The sequence below is a fragment of the Camellia sinensis genome, chromosome 11 (assembly GCF_055761805.1).
Source record: "Camellia sinensis isolate YWXY chromosome 11, ASM5576180v1, whole genome shotgun sequence".
NCBI classification, from domain to species: Eukaryota; Viridiplantae; Streptophyta; class Magnoliopsida; order Ericales; family Theaceae; genus Camellia; species Camellia sinensis.
This window is the reverse complement of record NC_138971.1, coordinates 32,626,743-32,646,453: the sequence shown is the minus strand read 5'-3', so window position 1 is coordinate 32,646,453 and position 19,711 is coordinate 32,626,743. Positions and strand designations below refer to the sequence as shown.

The 19,711-nt window shown below is 38.6% G+C and overlaps 1 protein-coding gene across 9 annotated transcripts in view; it reads left to right on the top strand.

Moving 5' to 3' along the window:
• Window positions 1-19,711, top strand: part of LOC145801898 (uncharacterized) — a 598,157-nt gene that overhangs the window by 278,640 nt on the left and 299,806 nt on the right. For all 9 annotated transcript variants that reach the window (XR_014343710.1, XR_014343709.1, XR_014343711.1 and 6 more), the window contains exon 2: window positions 7,319-7,368. Coding sequence is in view for 5 of the 9 variants with exons in the window: in XM_082893698.1 (XP_082749824.1) it covers window positions 7,319-7,368 (50 nt within the window). In the remaining 4 variants the exon portion in view is untranslated. The remainder of the gene's footprint in view (window positions 1-7,318; window positions 7,369-19,711) is intronic.

Sequence of the window (19,711 nt, the reverse complement as noted above, 5' to 3'; positions counted from 1 at the left end):
AAAACTATTGAACACATCTTGAATTTAGGCAAATAAAAGAAGGAAATGAAAAGCCCTTATTGTCTTGTAAACCCCTAATTAATGTTCATGGGTCTTGATTGGTTATAGAAGGGAAATCATGCATAATGTGAAATGTATTTAGATTCCTTGTTTTGGAATAAAATTTGAGTTTTGATGGCTTGTTTATTGTACACTATGGTCTTACCCACGTGGGGAAAATTAAGGTGCCCACTTGCCCGATCTTGTGTGGACGATAAATGGGGAGATGTTTGAGGTTTCCATGTGCCCGATCGTGTGAGGATAATAAATGTGGAAAGTTGAGGTGCCCACTGGCCATCCGTGTGAGGACAGAGAAATGTGGAAGTTGGTTAAATAATGTGTATTGAAGAATTAAATGCTTTTGAGTAAGAGGTGTGATAATGCATATTTAAATCAAATTTTATATATTTGGTTAAATGTATTTTCTACTGGGCAATTGCTCATTCCTATCTAACAACATTTCAAGACTTGGCGAACTGCAACCATATCAACGAAGAAGAAGTTGACCAACCCCTTTGTATTAAACTTAAAGATATTTTGAAATTATAATCTAATAGTCGAACTTTTGCATTGTTTTCTTTTGGGAAATTATGGGCCCTTTTTTTTTCTTTGATAGCCATATTTGAAACTTGTAAGCCCATGAGCCAATTGTTTTGTTTGCTCTAACTTATTGAACTGTGAATGATTAATATGTAATTTGTAACTCTGAAATTATAGTTCAATGTGAAAGAGAAAAGTTGGGATTCGTTATGACTGTGAGTTTATTATTATATGTAAATCCTTGCTGTGCTAGATAGTTTATAGTTTCATATTTCGAGGCCTTACAAATTGGTATCAAAGCAAACCAAGTTTGAATACCTTGATCTAGTGGGAAGTGACTAGTGCCATGATGGGTTTGTCATGTCAGGAAAGCATGTTAATCGCTAAACATGATTATGTGTTTATGTGACTATATGGGTATGGGGTCAAACTTCAAGGATACAACTTGCATTCACTGCATTCATTGAATTCCTCTTGGAAAAGCACCTGATCAATGCTTTTTCCACTTGGAAGTCTTTGAGCGCCGTGAAGCATGTTGATATCTTAGGTGGGTGACCCGTATGTGTTCCATATGTTTATGTGCTTATGTGGTTTACCTTATATAAAATAGATACATGAGTAGGGTTGAAACTATTCGGGTATGATTCGTGGAATGACATGTGAGTACGTAAATTGTGAGTTAATCCTACCTTATCTTTACTTTTATGTACGATGTCTAGACGTAGCAGAGGCTGTGGTAGGCCTCGTCGGGATGGTCAGGGTATTCCGGCCCAACAAGACCTTCCTCTTCAAGAAGAAAGGGTAAGACAAAAAAAAACGTGGCCGTACCTCCAACCCATGATACAATGGGGGCACTAGCCTGGGAAATGGCCAAGGCTCTTAGAGAGTCCATGGATATATTGAGAGCTGAGCAAGCATCTAGGACCGTAGAAGGAGAAACTAGAACTTCCTTCTTAAAGAAAGAATTTTTTCATTCTAATCCCGCTGAGTTCACTGGTGGGCCAGATCCGATGAAGGCCGATGAGTGACTAGAACAAATTATCAAATCCTTTGAAATCCTGGATATCTGTGAAGGAGAACTTTGAGTAGCGTTGGCAGCTTATCAATTAAGAGGGAAAGCCAGTCAGTGGTGGAAGTTTATGAAACACCGAGTTAAGCACACTTGGGAGGCATTTGTACATGCCTTCCAAGAGAAATTCCTTCCTCCCACTACTAGAGAGTGGTTGATGAGGCAGTTTGAGGAGTTGATGCAGCTTGACACACCAGTGGCTGAGTTTGAAGCCACTTTCACCTGTCTTTCCTGTTTTGCACTTGAACTTGTGGCAACGGGGAAGCGCCAATGTTTAGAATTCGAGAAGAGATTAAAACCAAAAATTTTAATGAAGGTGGTGGGTAATATGATTAGGAATTATGATTGGTTAGTGGAGGCCGCAACGCATGTAGAAATCATAATGGAGGCAGAAGAGACAAGTTAGAAGTTGAAGAGTTGGGATACTCGAAATCTCAGGGTGATCTAGGGTCCTCTCAGAAGTCTAGAGGTTCGTCGTCTTTTTAGTCACCACCTCTGCCAGCCATGTCATCGATTCCTAGGCTAGGGAAGAGTACAGATAATACGGGGCAAAATGGAGTTACTTGTTATTGGTGCGGTGAGCAAGGTCATAAGTCCGTTGCATGTCCACAAAGTGGTAGTCAACAATGCCAAACTTCAGCTTGTTCTCAGAGCTAGACACCGGGTGGAGGTCAATCACCCATCTGCTATCATTGTGGCCAGTCTGGTCATATGAAAAGATCTTGTCCACAGATAGCCAAGACAGCTAGTGCATTAGGGTTCTGACCGATGGGAGGTTTTCATTCAAGTCAGAGTCAGAGACAGACTCATCAACCAGTTCAACCTGGATAGGAATCTAGGGCGGTACAGGGGGCCACTTCCGCACAATCAATATAACCGACCTATGTTTAGAGAAGAGATCGGAGTGAATAGGGACCATAGGGGCGAGTTTATGCCATTACCCCATCCGAGCAGTCATCTGGGCCAGTAGTGAGAGGTACATATCTTATCTTCAATACTTGGGCCAATGTGTTGATAGACACTAGAGCATCACACTTATTCATAGAATCTGCATTCGCATCTATTTTGGGATTAGAAAGTGAACAACTAGAGTCTCTACTCATGATAGAGTCACCTGTTGGTGGTAAGATTGTCTTGAATCGAGGATGTCGTGGGTGTATGATTGAAGTCGTTGATGGCTGAATCCCTTTTAGTTTTGTGTTATTAGATATGTTGGGTTTTGATATCATCCTTGGCATAGATTGGTTGTCCTCTTATCGTGCCATTATAAATTATTACTATAGAAGAGTTACCATGTGCACATCGAGTGGTGATTATTTCTCCTTTTGAGGGGGATATAACTAATAGATTGCTACCACCGTGGTATGACCCACGTACTCGAGACAAACTTAACTCTCTTCTTGTAACCTTCTTAGATGATGTGAATAGTAGGATTCAAAGTGTATTCCCTAGAATGGTTTATGAATATTCTAATATTTTTCCTCAGGACCTCATCCAATTGCCACCTCGCCATGAGGTCGAGTTTTCTATAGACTTGATGCTCGACACGACACCCATATCCATGTCACCCTATAGATTTGCGCTAGCAGAATTGCTTATTTTGAAGGAGAAATTGCAAGTGTTACTAGACAAGGGCTTTATATGCCCTAGTACTTCACCATGGGGAGCACCAGCTCTCTTTGCTAAGAAGAAAGATGGTTCGTTGTGATTATGCATTGATTACTACAAATTAAATAGGGTCACTATTAAGAACAAATGTCTGTTGCCTAGAATAGATGATCTTTTCGACCAACTTAAAGATTCCCGATGTTTTTCAAAGATAGACCTAACGTTTGGTTATCATCAGTTGCGGGTAAAGGATGATGATATTCCGAAAATGGTCTTTCGTACACGATATGACCACTATGAGTTTCTTGTAATGCCTCTTGGCTTGACTAATTCCCTTACTACTTTTATGGACTTGATGAATCGAGTCTTCCATGAATACCTCAATAAATTTGTAGCAATCTTCGTATATGACATCCTTATCTGCTCACCTTCCGAGGAGGAGCATGAAGGACACCTTTGTATTATTTTACAGTTGCTTAGGGAGCATTGGTTATACGCTAAATATAAGAAGTGTGGATTTTGGCTTTCCGAAGTGAAGTTTTTGGGCCATGCAGTTTTTGGGGATGGGGTCACAGTGGATTCTTAAAAAATAGAGGTTGTACAAAATTGGAAACAACCAAAGAACACCTTTGAAATTCGTAGCTTTTTGGGCCTTGCTGGCTATTATAGATGGTTTGTGAGAGATTTGTCTACTCTAGCTTCTCCATTGACTAGGTTAACTAGAAAAGGTGTGAAGTTCGTTTGAAGTGAGGCATGCTAGAAATCTTTTCTAAAGTTGAAGTCTATGCTGACTACTGTACTAATCTTGATTATACTAGAGAGAGGGTTGGATTACACGGTTTATTGTGATGCTTCTAGAGAAGGTCCGGGGTGTGTTTTGATGTAAAAGGGTAAAGTTGTGGCATATAGGTCTTGTCAGTTGAAAACTCATGAGAGGAACTACCGCACTCATGATCTGGAATTAGTAGCAATTAGTGTTGCTCTAAAACTTTGGAGGCACTATCTGTATGGGGAGAAGTTTGATGTGTTCGAGTGGTATAGTGGTCACTCGAGTGTAGATATCAAGCTTCCAATATTTTCACTATAGCTCTACAAAACTTTTGAAACCTTGCGTTTACCACTTGAGTGGTCTGCTTGTATTGTGTGCATCGCTCGAGCGATGGAAAGTTCGCTCGAGCAGTCTGTTCGGGACAACTATTTTAAAATTCAATCTAAACACTTTTTAGGATTTCCTTTTCACACTCCTTCTCTCTCTAAACCCCATTTCTGAAAATCCTAGCCCCTAAACACTAGATTTCATCTATTTTTAGCTAGAATCCATTCTTGGTCCTTCATCAAAGTTGTTTAATTACCTAAGGCTACATTTTGAATCGATTGGATCTCGTTATTGTGAAGGTTGATCTCTTGGGTTTTCATCTCTCCTCTTACAACTCTTGAGGTTGGAATACTTTTACCCTTGTATATCTATGTTTTGGTTTGAATATGTGTTCATTTCATGGTATAGATATGTGATTGGGAGGGGGCGATGATATATGTATGGTGATAGTGGGTTTAGCCTTAAGATTTATGGAAGAATTGATTAATTTTTAATGAAAACTAGTGAACACATCTTGAATTTAGGCAAATGAAAGAAGGAAATGAAAAGCCCTAATTGTCTTGTAAAACCCTAATTAATGTTCATGGGTCTTGATTGGTCATAGAAGGGAAATATCATGAGTAATGTGAAGTGTATTGAGATTCTTTGTTTTGGAATAAAATTTGAGTTTTGATGGCTTGTTTATAGTAAACTATGGTCTTACTAGCGTGGGAAAAATTGAGGTGGCCACTTGTCCGATCGTGTGAGGATGACAAATGTGGAGATGTTTGAGGTGCCCACTAGCCATCTGTGTGAGGATGGAGAAATGTGGAAGTTGGTTAAATAATGTGTATTGGATAATTAAATGCTTTTGAGTAAGAGGTGTGATAATGCATATTTAAATCAAATGTTTATATATTTGGTTAAATGCATTCTCAACTGGACAATTGCTCATTCCTATCTAACAACATTTCAGGACTTGGCGAACCACAACCACATCAATGAAGAAGAAGCTGACCAACCCTTTTGTATTAAACTTAAAGATATTTTGAAATTGTAATCTAATAGTCAAACTTTTACATTGTTTTCTTTTGGGAAATTATGGGCCCTTTTGTTCTTTGATGACCATATTTGAAACTTGTAAGCCCATGAGGGAATTGTTTTGTTTTCTCTAACTTGTTGAACTGTGAACGGTAATTATGTAATTTGTAACTTTGAAATTATGATTCAATGTGAAAGAGAAAAGTTGGGATTTGTTGTGAATGTGAGTTTATTATTATATGTACATCCTTACTGTGCTGGATAGTTTATAGTTTCAAATTTGGGGGCATTACTGTTCCAGGATTGCCTTATGAATCAGTATATGATTATTTGGAACAAGTAGATTCAGGGACATATTTATCTAAAAATGGATGTACATTTTTGAAAGAAATATTTGATGGAACAAGATTTAGAAGGATGTGATGAGATATTTGAAGAATATTATGAAAACTATGATCATAGTGACATCATGGGTGATGAGGGGGTATAGAATATAGACAATGTAATAGATTGACAAAACCATGGGTAGTTTGGCAAAACCATGGGCTAAAGATTATACTTCCGTATGACTACACCACCAAGTGTCTGTTGTTCATAAATAAATCAACATGTGACAACACCACTTGCTTGTTTGTCTTTTGTTTGGATTCTAGTAACAATAAAATATAATATGTAAAATATTTTATATTTATAGATTATGTTGAAATTCAGACTTTGAAATCCACAAGATTCATTTATAAAGGCCTCTAGGGAGAGCAAAAAAAGATGAGATTATGCCATTTAATATACATATCTCTTAAAAGGGTGTACTATATGCACCATTAGTTATACCGTATTCTTTTTTAGTTATGACATTACTTTAATTATGATTAATGAGATTTTTAATTATATCTTATGTTCTATTTAGTTATGAATTTATTTTTTTTATTTTTAATTATGACTCAAAAAATATAAAATTAGTATGTTTTCATAATAATAATAATAATAATAATAATAATAATAATAATAATAATAATAATAATAATAATAATAAATCAATGTCAATTTAATAAAACTTTAACTTATTCACTTAGGGCATGTTTGATTGACAGTATTAGAGTATGAGATTGTGATTATTAATCCGTGAATCCAATAATTCTGTATTTGTCTTGAAATTTTATTTCAGGATTATTAATCTAATAGATAATTAATCCAACAATTTTGTAGGATTATTAATAATAAGATAAGGGTGAGATTATATATTCTGAGTTGGAAAATAAAATAAAAAGACTCTTTTACTTTTATATATTTTCTTATCCAATACAAATTATTAATAGATAAAAAGATAATTTATTCTACTAATCTAATTAAATAATGATTCATAACTGAGGAGTCTGGCATTGGGTATTTGACAGGTTGATCTTCAGCCGGCAGCTCAATCGGATGCTCAACCGTCCAGAAGTCAGTGTTGCATTCAACCCCATCTTGGCACAAATCCATGCATCCCCTGTTTCTTGTCTCTCTGCTCTCATCTACTACCACTGAAATTAGGGTTTCCTTCTTATCCTACAAATTCAAAAACAAAGAAACAACCAAAAAAACCCCTACCCAAGAACACAAATTTTTTTTGGTATTATTTGCACAAAGTGGCTGTCCACAAGGTTGATATGACGAGTTTGAGCTGCTGAACCATTTAATGTTGTTCATTTTTGTGAAATTAACTGGACGAATTCCAATTGATCTGTGTATTGTTGAGTAGATCTCAAAGCAAGGTTACGTTTCTTTGTTTGATTGTTTTTAATACATTTCATTTTTGGTGAGCATGGCTTCCCTCATTTGTTTAGCTGTATACACTAACGTATTTTTGTGGACTTGAGCAGTTGTTTTTGCTGAATTCATTATTGTCTTGTATTGAAGATGCCTGTCTCTCTCCATATACTAATTTTAACTTTTCTGGTTTGTTTCAGTACAAGGAAAACCATCCAAGGCAGTTCTCGACTCATTGGCTTTATTTGGGGTCTGATTCTTCCTGCCTTTTTTATTTTATTTATTTATTTGTTTATTTATTTTTTTCATGTTCTTTGAGTTTATGGATTTGAATTGCTACTTTCTTCTATGTTTTTGGCTATTACTTCTGTTGAGTACATGGATTTTTTTTTTTTTTTTTTAAATATTATTCAAGAAGCTGTTTGAATTGCTTGATTTTTTTTGTCACTTCAATAATTATGATGATGGATTACTTTCTAATTTGTGACTACTACTTGGATTACTGCATGTGCTAAGCTTTGGATATTTAGCATTCAATGTTGCAATAAAATTTGTCCATAGCTAATCCACAAAAGGTTGGATGACTTTGAGTTGATATCTTTGAGTTGATATGTTGTAATAAAATTTGTCCATTACCTTCTCTCTCTCTCTCTCTCTCTCTCAGATATCTTTGAGTTGTTGATGTCCTTTACTTTTCGAACTAATGTAATCTTTATTTAGTTACTAGTTGGTTGTTGAGCAAATGGGGGACTAATTCTTTGGGTGAAATGGCACATCTGTGGGATTTTGTTTCGTCAGTTTCTTTGTTATGAGGTTGCTTACCTTCTATGAATTTTTGTTGTTTGTAGGCAGGAGGTATGCTAGGCGATGCTTTTCTTCATCAATTGCCACATGCTTTTGGTATGCAACGGGTCTGATGTCATTCCTCGGTACTTTAATGATGCTTAGTTTGTTTGTTTGTTTTTTTAATTAAATTTATATATATTTTTTATTTACGTTTTATATGTACTACTGTTTCTTGAACTTCTATCTATCATTGCCACTAAACAACTTTGGCTATTATTATTATTTCAGAAGAAAATTTTGAAATATGGTTTCAGTTAAAGTGTAATAGTATGGCAAACTTAGATTATGGTTAGAGAGAAAGAGAGAAGAAGCAAGGAGAGGAAGATTTTTATTTAACGTATGTTCTTAGGTTCTTAAAATAAACCTAAAACAAACAGAAAATATTTATATGATGTATAATATGATCATATGACCAGAGTATCCTCACTTAACACAAAAATAATAGATGACTATATATTCTAACACTTCCCTTCAAGTTGGAATATAGAGATCGAACATGCCTAGCTTGGTAGATTGACATTGAAACGAAGAGCGAGCGAGCAAGGGGTTTGGTGAGTATATCGCCCAATTGATCACCAGAGTGTACAAACGGTGTCACAAGTTGCTTGCGCAACAACAAATTCCGAATAAAATGACAATCAACCTCAATATGCTTCGTGAGCTCATGAAACGCGAGGTTATTAGCAATGAAAATAGCGGCTTGATTATCACAACACGTGGTCATAGGAGTAGGAACACGAATACCAAAATCCTGCTGAAAAGAACATACCCATAACATCTTAAGGTGGTATGAGCCATGGCACAATACTCAGCCTCAGCACTTGAATGAGAAACAACCAATTGTTTCTCGCTACGCCAAGTAACAAGATTACCCCCAACAAATATGCAATATCCAGATGTAGAATGACTGTCAATCCGACTACTGGCCCAATTAGCATCACTAAATGCAGTGACAGACAAGGAAGAAGAGGAACGGTAGAGTAGACCGCAATCTGGAGGTCGTTTCAGGTAACGTAAGATATGACAAACAACATCAACATGGGGTTGGCAAGGAGCATGCATAAACTGACTAACAATGCTGACAATATAAATAATATCTGGAGGAGTGACAGTAAGATAAATTAACCTTCCAACCAAACAACGATATTGACCAATGTCAGGAAACAATGCCCTAGTCTCACCATTGAGTTTAACCAAGGAGTCCATAGGATTATCACTAGGATGAGTGCCCAAGAGACTAGTCTTAGAAAGAAGATTAAGAACATACTTGCGTTGAGAAAGAAATAGACCCCGAGATGAGCGAGTAATCTCAATCCCAAGAAAATACCGACGATGGCCCAAGTCCTTATTCTGAAATTACTTACCCAAATAAAGCTTCAAATCAGCAATATCGGTGGAGTCACTATCAAAAATGATGATGTCGTCCACATAGACAATGAGAACAATGACCCCAGTAGATGAGTTGTGAACAAAAGCAAAGTGATCAGAAGTAGAACGACGAAGCACAACGGTACTGAAGTGATCAAACCAAGCACGAAGAGACTGCTTGAGTCTATACAAGGCCTTCCGTAGTCGACAAACCATATGCTCACTACCAAGAACAATATAGCTAGGGGCTGATCCATATAGACTTCCTCGTGCAAATCGCCATGAAGAAAGACATTCTTTATATTAAGTTAATATAAAGGCCAAGACTGATTAACGACAACAGAAAGTAGAATCTGAATAGAATTAAGCTGAGCCACAACAAAGAAAGTCTCCAGACAATCAACGCAATAGCTTTTGAGTATAACCTTTGGGCACTAGACGGGCTTTAAGCCGCTCAACAGTACCATTAGGATGATACTTGAAAGTATAAATCCAACGACAACCAACAGTAGGTTTCCTAGGAGAAAGAGGTGTAAGTTCCCAAGTCTGATTTTAATGAAGAGCACTTATTTCCTCATCCATAGCATGTTTCTAGCCCGACATGGACATAGCCTATTGATAAGAAGACGGAATAGAAAGGAAAGACAAGCAACAAACAAAGGAGTGAGAACTAAGAGAAAGACGAGCATAAGAAACAAAATGAGCAATAGGATGCTGAGTGCAAGTATGTTTACCTCGGCGCAATGCAATAAGTAAATCATCAGATGCCATAGGTAGAGGAGGGGTAGGAGCCTCTGAAAAACAAGATGAACTAGCCGGACCATAAGAAACAATGTGACGAGCTTGGGACCATTGATAAACTTGTAGAGGAGAAGGTGGAGAAGAATCAAAATTGATGGATGGGGAGGGAGAAGACGGGGAGACAAAGTGCACCGGAAGAGTAGGAGTGGAAAAAGATGACTCCCCCTCACAACAAGAGATACCATTATCTGATAATCGCTGACTAGAAGGGGAAAAAAAGAGGACTCAAAAAAGGTAACATCGGCACTAACAAAGGATCAACGAGACTCAAGATAATAACACTGATAACCTTTTTTCTGAGTACGAGAATAACTTAAAACATATTTGCGAGCACGAGGAGATAACTTGTCCAATCCGGAATCAAGGACATAGACAAAGGCCATACAACTAAAAACACAAGGAAGAGAAAACGGCGAACAAGTGGGGTATAACTGAGAGAATGGAGGCCGGTTTTGTAAAATAGCTGATTGCATGCGGTTAATAAGAGAACATGAAGTAAGCACAACATCACCCCAAAATTGTTTGGGAACATGTATGTTGAACATCAAGGTCCGGGCAATATCTAACAGGTGACGGTGTTTTCGCTCGGCAACACCATTCTGCTAGGATGTATGAGCACAACTAGTTTGATGTATAATACCATGATCATCACAAAATGTATTCACAATAAACTGCACATATTCTAAGGCATTATCAGACCGAAATATTTTAATACATTTCCTAAAATTTCATTATAAAACTTAGAAATTATTTGAGAGTAAAAAAAACTAAGTGATTTGAGAGTAATCATTCACAAAAATAACCAAAAAAAAAAAAGGTTAACAATGGGAGTGCGAGAAGGACCCCATATGTTTGTATGGACTACATCAAAGGACACAGACACACGACTAATACTATGACTAGAAAAGGAACTACGGTGATGTTTGCCAAGCTGACATGCTTCACATTCAAGCTGAGACACATGACTTAAACTAGGAATTGCTAACTTAAGCTTAGCCAAGGATGGATGACCCAAACGAAAATGCCATTGTAAAGGAGACACGGTAGCACTCAAAATAGCAGAAGTAGGAGGAGAAGAGCCATCAATGTCTAGAAAATATAAGCCATCCTTCTCATCCCCCAAATCAATCATCTTCTTGGTCTGGAAGTCCTGCAAAACACATAAGGAGGGAGAAAAGGTTACAAAATAGTGAAAAACTTTAGTTAATTGACTAACAGAGAGCAAGTTAAATGGGAAAGAGTTAACATAGAGACTAGAGTGTAAGGAGAGATAGAGTGGGCTGAAGTGTACCCTAGCCACTGATAGGTCGGGAGAATCTATCAGTTAGTATAATATTATGAGTAATCGGATGAAGAGTATAAAAAAGAGAGGAATTACTAGAGATATGAGAATCAGCGCCAGAGTCTAGAAGCCAAGGTTGGGATTGAGCCATACATGCAATATTACCTGAACTAGCCAATGTAGCGGTAGAGGATGAAGAAAGAGTAGTATGAAGAGAATTGACTAGCTCAATAAGCTCGCTAATCTGAGTGGTGAGTGCATCATGAGAATCAGCTGGGGAAGCACCAGGACCAGAGGGAAAGGATGTCGATTGAGAGGATAGAACATTCATAACCTGATTCACATGATCAGGTTTACCATACTTCTGCTAACACCAGGGTTCCGAATGACGGAAGGAATCACAATGAGTACACTTTCGATCACCACGGGACACAGAGCTAGCACCACGCCCGCCACCACCATTACCACGATGAGAACCATGAGAATAATGACCACCACATGAACCACGGGAAGTAGTATGGGATCCACGGTGACTAGAATTTCCATGGACCACTGCTTGAGATCAAGGCAGAAGAGGTCAATGACTGAGAGGAACTAAATGTGAAAGAACTCTGTCCCAAAGAAGAGCACAACAACTGAGAATAGGCATTAGCACCCAAAAGTAAGGATGCCGTCATAAATTCCTCCCAATATTTCTTTTGTTGAGCCAAATCAGTAGTAAAAGGTCGGTGTTGCAATAATTGATCCCATAAGGTCTTAAGGTCATTATAATATTCAAGAAGAGGACGGCCAGACTATCGGGTAACAAAGAGGTCCTCATACAACTCATAAACACGAGAGACATTACTCTGATTGGAAAAAGAATCAGCAAGGGAGTCCCAAATGTCCTTAGAGGTATCACAAAATTCCATTGTAGTAGAAACATGAGGTTCTAAACTATGCCAAAGCCATCCCATAACACACGAACCCTCACTCAACCAATCATCATAACCTATAGCATCCTTAGCAGGTGGAAGTGCAGTAAGAAAATGGGACTTCTTCTTGCCACGCAAGAAAATCTTAACAGCATGAAACCAAGCCAAATAATTCAGACCATTTAATTTCTTAGTGGTAATAGACTTCGGTGACTCATCATCCTTAGCTACTAAAGATTTCACATCAGGTTTTGGCTCATCCATGATAAGGAAAACAAAGACCAGCAGCAAACAGAAGATTCAAAGGAGACAACAAAAAAATGCATAAGGGAAAGCAGCCCACAGGAATAGAGTTTGGGAAAGAAATTACCCAATCACTAGCATCAACAGCAAGCAGCCAAAGATGAGCATAAATTAGCCAGAATGATCAAACCAGGCAGAACAGGGTTGCTGAACCAGGGAAAACACCAAAAACCATCAACAAATCAACCCAGCAGCAGCAGTGAACCAGGAAAACACAAAAAATACCTGAAAATCAGCCCAGCAGCAGCACCGAAGCAAAACAAAGTCAAAAAGAGCCTCCTAGGGCTATTTTGGATCCCAAGGAACATATTTCAACAATCAAAAAATTTTGGGTAGGGAGCTTTAGCACATATCAGAATATTACCACCAAGAACTCGAAAAAAACATTCAAAAATAGAAAACACACACTAGACGTTACCCAAAAGGCAATCCAAGAAGGGGGTGAATTAGATTTCTATAAATAAAAATTAATAATTACCCAATAAAATTAACAACTAGTAGTGTGAGAATATATTGTGTATATTCTATATTTGGCATGATTATGGTTGTACATTTTATAGGCGTGATTGTGTATAGGCGTGATTGAGGTGTGATTGTGTTTTCCTTTTTGGTTTAGGAGTTAGGGATATATAATCTAGGGTCTTGCTGTAATCACATAATTGAATATACAGAATTGTTCATTCAGAAATCTTACATGGTATCAAAGCTGTGTTTGAGACCCTAGCCTCTTATCTCTGGTTCGTCGTTTCCCTCTCTAGTTCACGATCGATCAAAGCTCCATGCTTCATGAGTCGTCTTGTTTGTCTGGGTTGACTAGGTCTGGATCGATTGCGGGTTGTCTGGGTTGTCTGGTTCTCTCTTACTGAAGGACTCTCCTCCAACGTGTCGTTCACGACTTTTTCTCTCTCCTCTTTGACTCGCAGCTGTCTCTGATTGTGGTTGTCTAGTTCGTTGATTCGTCCTCTCTGATTTGCGACTCGGATCACTTGGTGCTCGTCGCATCTACTGGTTGCCTCGACAATTCTTGCTCTGCTTGTGACTCGCGAGTGATTGGTATCTGCTTTGCCCTGATATTTTGATATTGTGATCATATATATTATGATATGTATAGTACAATATATCTACGATATATCTATTTGATTGGTCAAAACTCTAGTTATTACGTTTTGACCATAGCTTGTCTCTTTATTTTTTGTTTGGACCCCTCTTATTTTGATTACATATCTTCACAATGACAGACACCAAAATCCAAGCCATCAAATGCAAACTCACTTGTGCCAATTATGCTTATTAGGCCAGTGTTATGAAGAATTTTCTTCTTGATCAAAAAAAATGGGGCTATGTTTCTAATTCTGTTCCTCGTCCATCGGACCCGAAAACAGAAGGATATCTGACTTCCTTTGACACTTGGGATTGTGATAATGCCCAAGTTTTGACTTGGTTCCATAACTCTGTGGATGATCGTATCGGGATGATGTTCTCTAAATACAACACTACCAAAGAGGTGTGGGATTACTTACATAGTGTTTATCAGTAGTCCAACTTTGCCAAGGTATGAGTTGGAAATGGCTATTTAGAGTGCTCTTCAGCGGGGATCAAACTATTCAGGATTTTTATATTGAGATGACAGGTCTCTGGGATCAATTGGCTCTCATGGAACCATCTAGTCTTAAGGCACTAGACGCTTATATTGAATTTCGGGAGCAAGGTCGTTTAGTGCAATTCTTAATGGCTCTCTCCCCTCAGTATGAGGCTATTCGTAGTGGTATCCTTCATCAGTCTCCTCTTTCCTCTGTAGATGTTATTGTTCATATGCTCCTCTCCGAGGAAACCTGTCTTAAGACGGCCAGTCAAACTCTGTCTTTCTTGGCTCTTACTCAGCCTTCTCTATTGTTGACCCCACCACCTCATCAGCTTTAAGCTACTACGAAGCCCAAGAAGGGGCCACTAGCCTTTGATGAGTGTACCTTTTTCCATCAAAAGAGCCATTGGAAGTACAACTGTCCCAAGAAGGGACATCAGTCTGCTCAGTCTTCTCAACCGCCTTAGATACAGCTTCGAGGTCCTGCTCCGAGTACTCTTCGGCCTTCTACTGCTTATACCGTATCTACTCCGGCTCCTGATCCTAACTTGGCTCCTTTGAGTGCCCAAATAGCTCAGTTTTAGCTTCTCTTGTCCACCTCTCAGCCATCCCCATTTGCCTCTGCTCTCATCTTTCTTCATTCAGGTTTGCTTGGGTCCTCTTCAGGTATTCCTTTTTCTGTCTGGCTTTTTGATTCTGGTGCCTCATCATATGATTCCCCACCTTTCATTACTCCAAAACTGTACCCCCCTCCTTTTCCTATTACTATTAATACTGCTAATGGGTCTGGTACGTCTGTCTTATGTATTGGGTTTGTTTTACCCTCTGCCATGTCTACGTTGTTATTCCCTCTGTTCTTTATGTTCCTTAACTGTCTGACAACTTGCTTTCTATTAGTCAACTGGATACTTTTGGTTTTGATGTTATCTTTTCTTCTTTTGTCTGTTGTGTGCAGGATCAGGTGTCCAAGAAGTAGATTAGGACCAACCATAAAATTAGAGATCTCTATATGGTGGAAAGCCTGTATCTTCCTCTATCTACCTCTCTCGTTGAACTTTCATCTTTTTAGTTAGATTCTCAGTCGAGTCGGTTTTATTTATGGCATTCTCGCTTTGGTCATTTGTCTATTGACCACTTACGGCCTTTAGCTCAATTAGGGTTGTTGGGAAACGTTTCTCCTAGTTAAATTAATGAATTTCAAGGGTTTAAACTTGCTAAAATGAAAGCTTTACCGTTTAATAAAAGTTCTTCTATTTCTTTTTCCCCTTTTTCTTTTGTCCATATTGATGTCTGGGGACCTTCTCCTGTTCTCACTAAAGGGGGTTCTGCATACTATGTGTCCTTTGTTGATGATTATACCCGCTATACCTAGGTATCTTATGGCTCATAAATCTGACTTTTACCCGATCTACCATACCTTTCAGTCTATGATCACTACATAGCTTGGGGCTACCATTAAAATGCTACGGTCTGACTTGGGTGGGGAACACTTTAAAATCAAATTCTGTGAGTATTTGGCCAATTTAGGTACCCCTTCATCAAACTTCCTGTACTGATACACGTGTCCAAAATGGTCGTGTTGAGCGTAAACACCATCATTGCCTTGAGACAGATCAATCTCTCCTTCTTTCTGCCTCTGTTTCGGCACCATTCTGGGGTGAGGCAATTCTTACTGTTGCTTTTTTACTCAACCGCATGCTGACTCCCCTCCTCTCTAGACACGATCTCCTTATGAGGCTTTGTATTTTCAACCTCCTAAATATTCTCTCCTGCATGTTTTTGGGTCTACTTATTTTGTCCTTATTCCACGTAAAGATAGGACCAAACTAAGTGCCCAGTCTGTCCTGTGTTTTTTTTTTTTTGAGTTATAGTCTTACTTAGAAAGGCTACTGCTATTACGACCCTGTCTCTCATCGCCTTTATGTCTCTTGACATATTGCCTTTTTCGAGCGTCTGTCTTACTTTCAACTTTCCCCTCTCACTGCGTCAGTTTCAAAAGAGGATTTGGTTCATATTGACCTATTTCCTTCTGAGGTCTTGTCTGATGAGTACATCTCCATTGTTCCTCCTGCGCTTGTTCCATCTTTTCCACCTTCCACCACTCCTATTGAGTATCTCTCCACTGCCCTGAGGCTATTCCTACTTCTCCTCTTGCCTCACCTCTGGCTACTTCTCCTTTGGCTTCTCCTCCTCCTCCTCCTCCTCCTCCTCCTCCTTCGTTGTTAGCCTATTCTCGTCACATGGCTCCCCATCCACCAATTGTCTTTGCCCTAGTTATTGCTTCTTCTGCTTCTAAAGACTCTGATCCTGCTGTACACCGATATCCTACTCGAGAGCGTCATCCTCCAAATAGGTTGGGCTAGTCTAATACATGTTTTTTTTGCTTCCTATCATATTTTTTTGTCTGCTATTCATTCTTTTTCAGAACCTCAATCTTACAAGGAGGCCTGTCAGGATCTCAATTGGGTTCAAGCTATGGAGGATGAGTTGTTTGCCTTGTAGAAGACCAACACGTAGGCGTTGGTTCCTTTGCCTACTTGCAAGAATCGGGTTGGTTGCAAATGGATCTATAAAGTCAAGACTCATTCTGATGGTTCTCTCAAGCGATACAAAGCTCGCCTGGTTGCCAAGGGTTTCTCGCAAGAGTGTGGTATTGATTATGAGGAGACCTTTGCCCCTATTCCCAAGATGACTGCTGTCCATACCTTGATTTCTGTTGTTGCTATTCGACATTGGCCTCTCTATTAGATGGACGTTAAGAATGCTTTTCTTAATGGTCATCTCACTGTGGAGGTGTATATGCGTCCACCCCCTGGCCTTCCCCATCCCTCTGGGTAGGTTTGTCGTCTTTGACATGCTCTGTATGGTTTGAAGCAATCTCCTTGTGCTTGGTATGATCGCTTTCAGACTGTTGTTACTGCACTTGGGTTTCATTCTTCTGCTTCCAACTCTGCTTTGTTTTTGAGACATACCTCGGCTAGTTTTGTTGCTATCATATTATATGTGGATAATATGATCATAACTGGCTCTAACTCTTCTGCTCTCTTTGTTGTCAATCAGCATCAATTTCGCACATTTGAAATGAAGGATTTGGGTCCATTGTGGTATTTTATTAGTATTGAGGTTGCTTCTTCTCCAAAAGGCTATTTTCTGTCCCAGGCTAAGTATACTAATGATGTCATTCACCGTGCTGGTCTTACTGATACTAAGGTTTCTGATACATCTATTGAACTTAATGTGAAGCTCAACTGTACTGATAGTGTCCCTCTGGATGATTCCATTTTATATCGCGAACTTGTGGGTTGTTTAGTTTATCTGACTGTCACTCATCCTGATCTTGCTTATGTTGTTCGTGTGGTTAGTTAGTTCGTTTCTGCTCCTCGCTCTACCCATTGGGCAGTTTTGATTCTCGTTCTTTGCTATCTCAGGGTTACCATCTTTCAGGGCTTACTATTGTCCTCTACTTCTTCTTTGGACTTGGTGGCCTATGTTGATTCTGATTCGGTTGGTAATGTTACTAATCACAAGTCTACGTCTTGTTTCAGTATGTTTCTTGGTGATTCCCCAATCTCTTGGAAAAGCAAGAAACAATTAGTTGTTGCTGGCTCCACTGCCAAAGCTGAGTAGTTGAGATTATTTGGCTTCATTGTCTCTTGTCTGGTTTGGGTGTCCCTCAGTGTTCTCTGACCTCTCTCTATTGTGACAACCGCAGTGCTATTCAAATTGCCCACAATACTATCTTTCATGAACGGACGAAACACATTGAGATTGATTGTCACTTTGTTCAATAGTATCTGCAGTCTGGCTGTATCTTGCTTCCTTTCGTCTCTTCAGCTTTGCAACTTGCGGACTTCTTTACCAAGATTCACACTATCACTTGGTTTCAATTTCTTCTTAGCAAACTCTCAGTGTTTTCTTCCAAAACACCTTTGAGTTTGAGCGGGGATGTGAGAATATATAGTGTATATTCTATATTTGGCATGATTGTGGTTGTACATATTATAGGCGTGATTAAGGCGTGATTATGTTTTCCCTTTTTGGTTTGGGTCTTGTTGTAATCACATAATTGAATATACGAAATTGTTCATTCAAAAATCTTACCAGTACAACAAATAATTAACTGATGATAGATAAATGAATAACAATTAATGATCAAGCACAATGATGAACTTAATAGTGAAGTAGCTAATAGTTGATGCAGTGAATGATTTTTGACTTAACAGATTATGATTTAGATAAATTAGCAATGGATTTAACTAAATCAGGTAAGTAAATATAATTGTAGATTTAGCACAATAATAGCAAATACTATAATAGTTATAGCAAAGACAGAAATGTAAAGAGGTTAGGAAAGAGGAGGCAAATAAATTTATAGTGGTTCAGCTTCAACCAAGCCTACATCCACTCAAGCTTCACTTGAGATTTTTCACTATTTTCTAGCTTCACAAGGGTGCTAGCAACCTCTTTACAAATGGAGCAATCCTTCACAGATTTTACACAGACTGTACCAGTCTTCTAAACCTTGCAAACCTTAGGTGATTCCCAATCACTCTCAAGGAATCAAGAACACTAAGTGTACTACACTCTTACAAGATTGAAATGAAGGTATTTTTGCTTTCAAAGAAAGCTACAAGGATAATCTCTCAAAGATAGATTCGCCATATTGAAGCTCAGAAAAAATAGAAACTCTCAGAAGTAAATAAGCATACAACTTGGTGTATATGTTCTAAAGGAAAATGAAAACTCAGTTTAGGAATTCTTCAAAAACTTAGAGAGATGGAGAATATGTGATTGATGAAAGATGGAAAAATGTTTGGCACGTTGTTGTAGACGTCCCCGAACGTCCCGAGAGGGAAATCACGTTTTGTTCATTTGAGGCACACTACAGTTCAGGACTTAAAGTCACGGTCTTGTATCTAATCTCACAGAGTACAATGCAAGACCGATGAATCGTCAAAGAGTCCAAATCCGGCAAATCGTTTTTGAAAACAGATTTTTTTTGAAAGAAGTGCCAAACATGGACTGCTTTGCCAGATACAGAGTCGCCACCTAAATATTTTATTTTGGGAGAAATTTAGGAAACCCTGACTCGTTGCCTAAGGCCACGTGTCCATCAACACCAAAGTTGCCTCGGCTTGGGAACTTGGGTACGATTGGGGAAGGTCACTTCGTGAGCACCCCCGCTCGCCCGATCAAAGATCGACCTCTACTAACCATGATATCTAGTTTTGAAAACATTATGCGTTCTTATTCCAGTTATTAGCCTAGATTTACTATGTGATGCGCACAGCATACAAGTATAGACTGGATTGCCTGAATTAGAACAAAACATCTCATGCTTGTTTATTTGAAAATGGTTTGATGGTGCTACTCGTAAGTAGGCTAAGACGTGGATTTGCCACCCTCGGGTGGGCTTAAGAAAACATGATTTTGCCACTCTCTAGTGGGCTTAAAACTCACAATTGATGAATTGTTCCAATCCAAACAACCCAACCTT